This window comes from Trypanosoma grayi (assembly GCF_000691245.1).
Source record: "Trypanosoma grayi strain ANR4 Tgr_30_V1, whole genome shotgun sequence".
Taxonomy (NCBI): Eukaryota; Euglenozoa; class Kinetoplastea; order Trypanosomatida; family Trypanosomatidae; genus Trypanosoma; species Trypanosoma grayi.
Window position 1 is genome coordinate 10,459 of NW_008825649.1, and position 2,783 is coordinate 13,241.

General features: G+C 62.2%; 1 protein-coding gene across 1 annotated transcript; it reads left to right on the plus strand.

The window, feature by feature from the left end:
* Positions 1-76: 76 nt before the first annotated feature.
* DQ04_00301040 (tetratricopeptide repeat domain 27) lies at positions 77-2,725 on the plus strand (the record flags this gene model as incomplete). The annotated part of the gene is made up of 1 exon (XM_009308685.1): positions 77-2,725. The coding sequence occupies one exon, from the start codon at positions 77-79 to the stop codon at positions 2,723-2,725; it is 2,649 nt and encodes an 882-aa protein (XP_009306960.1).
* Positions 2,726-2,783: the final 58 nt, after the last annotated feature.

Sequence of the window (2,783 nt, forward strand, 5' to 3'; positions counted from 1 at the left end):
CTCTACCTGCTGGACAAGAAAAAAAAAGTAACAGTTCCAGTTTCGAGGCCAGACCCACCGCTACACACGCCAACGCATGGAGTACAGTGTCCCCGAGTTGCTGCTGCTGCTTCCGACCGTCACCGTTGAGGAGCAGCATTTGCTGAACGGCCGTCTCACACTCTCTCTGGAGGACGCGGCCAACATCACGGACGCGTACTTCAAAACTGTGGAGAACTTTCTGCAGAGCCACCAACATCTAGACTATGAAAAGGATATCATTGCAGCAGTTGACGTTGCGCTTCGCCTTTTCAATGCCGAAAACTTCAGTGGAGAGCTTGTGCCCGCCGAGCGGGAGCGGTTGGCTGCCGTGCTGGATCGGTACACGATGAAGGACGAGCTCCGCGAGCGATACATGCAGCGACTGCTTGTGAGCGATGGGGAGATGCCGCACCCGTGCGTTCGCCTGAGCGCACTGCTGCTTGGTGTCCTTGCCATCGTCTGCAGCAACGCGCGGGGCGGTGCGCACCCACTCGTGCCACACCACAACATTTGGCGCCTGCGTGCGCACATGCGGCACCAGTTAATCCTCCAGCACCGCGCGCACTCCGTCTTCCTGCAGCTCGCTTCGTGCGTGGACGCGGCGGTTGGTCTCGCGGAGGCGGACCTCAGCGTTGAGCACCTCCTGGAGGTGGGCCACGTGCACAACTACTATCACCGCCGCGACCTCGCCGCTGAGACGTTCTGGCGCGCCGCCCGCAAGAGTGGCCTCTCGGTGAGTGAGGACACCATGATGGGCGTGCGCACGCGCTGGCAGAAGCAACAGCTCGTGCAGGTGGTGATGAACGCACACAGTGCGCGGACGTTTACACCGCCACCAGTGGGCGACACGCCTCGCGTTGTGATGGGCGAGAAGGACGGCCACGATCTGCTCGACCGCCCGCGGGAGACGGTGGACGCGCCGGCGCCGGCGCTGCAGCCGCTGCACCCGACCGACAAGGCCATCATCCTCGCGCTCTGTCTCGATATACGCAACACGAATCCCTACCACGGCCTCACGCAGCACCACATGCAGACGTACGTGGAGCGGCTGCTCGCCGACCCCGCCCCCGCGCCGTTCATGATTCAATGCCAGACGCTTCTGATGCGTAGCCGGCTGGAGCGGCGGCGCAACCGCGTGCAGGAACGTGCCTTCATGCAGATGACGGAGTTGGTCGACCAGCACGCCGCCACACGCGACGTCACGCGCGAGACATACCAACGTACCGACAGCGACTACTTCTATAGCGTCGCGTACCCCTCCATCTGGCAGCTCAAGAGTGAGTTTGCCGACTTCTGCTTCGAGGAGAGCCTCTTCAAGACGGCGCTTGACGCCTATGAGCAGGTGCTCGACTGGGAGAACATCATCAAATGCTGCAAGTCATTAGACAGGCGCAAACGGGCGGAATCACTGGCCCGCGATTTGCTCGAGACAGATCCGTGCAACCCGCTGCTGTGGGTCGCGCTCGGTGAGGCAACACGCGAGGTGGCTCACCTCTGGAAGGCGTGGGAGTTATCGCAGCACCGCTCCGCCGCGCCGATGCGTGCGCTGGCGAAGCTGTCGCTAGAGCGTGAGGAGTACAGCAAGGTGGTGGAGTACTTTGATGAGGCGGTGCGGTTGAACCCCGTGTTTGGTGGCGACTGGTTCACGCTCGGCTACGCGGCGATGCGCCTCGAGCAGTGGGACCGCAGCGGGGAGGCATTCACGCGCGTGTGCCAGATTCAGCCGAATGACGCCTATGCGTGGAACAACCTCGCGTCGGTGCTTCTGCGGAGTGGGCAGCTGCGAGCAGCGTTCAACGCGATGAGTCAGGCCCTGCGCAACAACCGCCGTGACTGGCGCATGTGGCAGAACTACTTTTCCATCGGCTGCGAGCTGAAGGAGGTGACGGAAACGACCAACGCACTGAATGTGCTGCTGGAGATCGCGAAGCGCAACACACGGCTCGAGCGCAGCTCATTGCACCGCTTCGTTGACAACGCGGTTGCGTACATGGAGGGCCGCATCCCTGCCAGCTCGAAGGATCAGGAGGACCCTGACGTTGGGCACACGCCCGTCGCACTCACTGATGACAGGAGTGACGACGACGAGGCGATGGGCGACATTATGCCATTCGGCAGCGATGTTGAGGTACCCGAGTCGTTCTTCGCGGCGGACAAGGCGGCGGCTTCGTTGGAGGCGGCCCGAGTACGTGCTGGTATCGTGGAGCGCTACAAGCAGCGCATGCGTGAGACGTTCAACCGCATTACCGATCTGTTTGTCACAGACCCGGAGATCTACGCCTGCGGGGCGAAGCTGCGCCGCTACATGGACGGCCCGCTTGCGGGGTGCGAGATGCGGCTGAAGGAGTTGCGCTGCTGCCAGCAGAAGGACCAGTGGGAGCGCGACGAGACACGCTTCGCCCGCACCTGCGAGTGCCTGCATCACATGGTGGACGACGCACTCGCCGCACTGAAGGACGCGGCAGCACACATCACGGCAAACGGTGAGGGAAATAACGCAGATGAGGAACAGCAGGAGCGGCGCAAGCAGGAGGAGCGTATCGTGGCGGTACTGAGCGACACAGTGAACAACATTGTGGCGGTGATCGATGCGGCGCAGGACTACATGGGGGAGTCTGCGGAGTACGCGGAGCTGCGGTCGTCGTTGCTGCCGCGCGTGCGAAGCGGCCTGCAGGAGGCCAAGGCAGCGTTTATGCTGGACTAACACGAAATAAAGCGACATGATTGAGGGGGAGAGGTTAAGAAGGAGGAGGAGGAGGAGG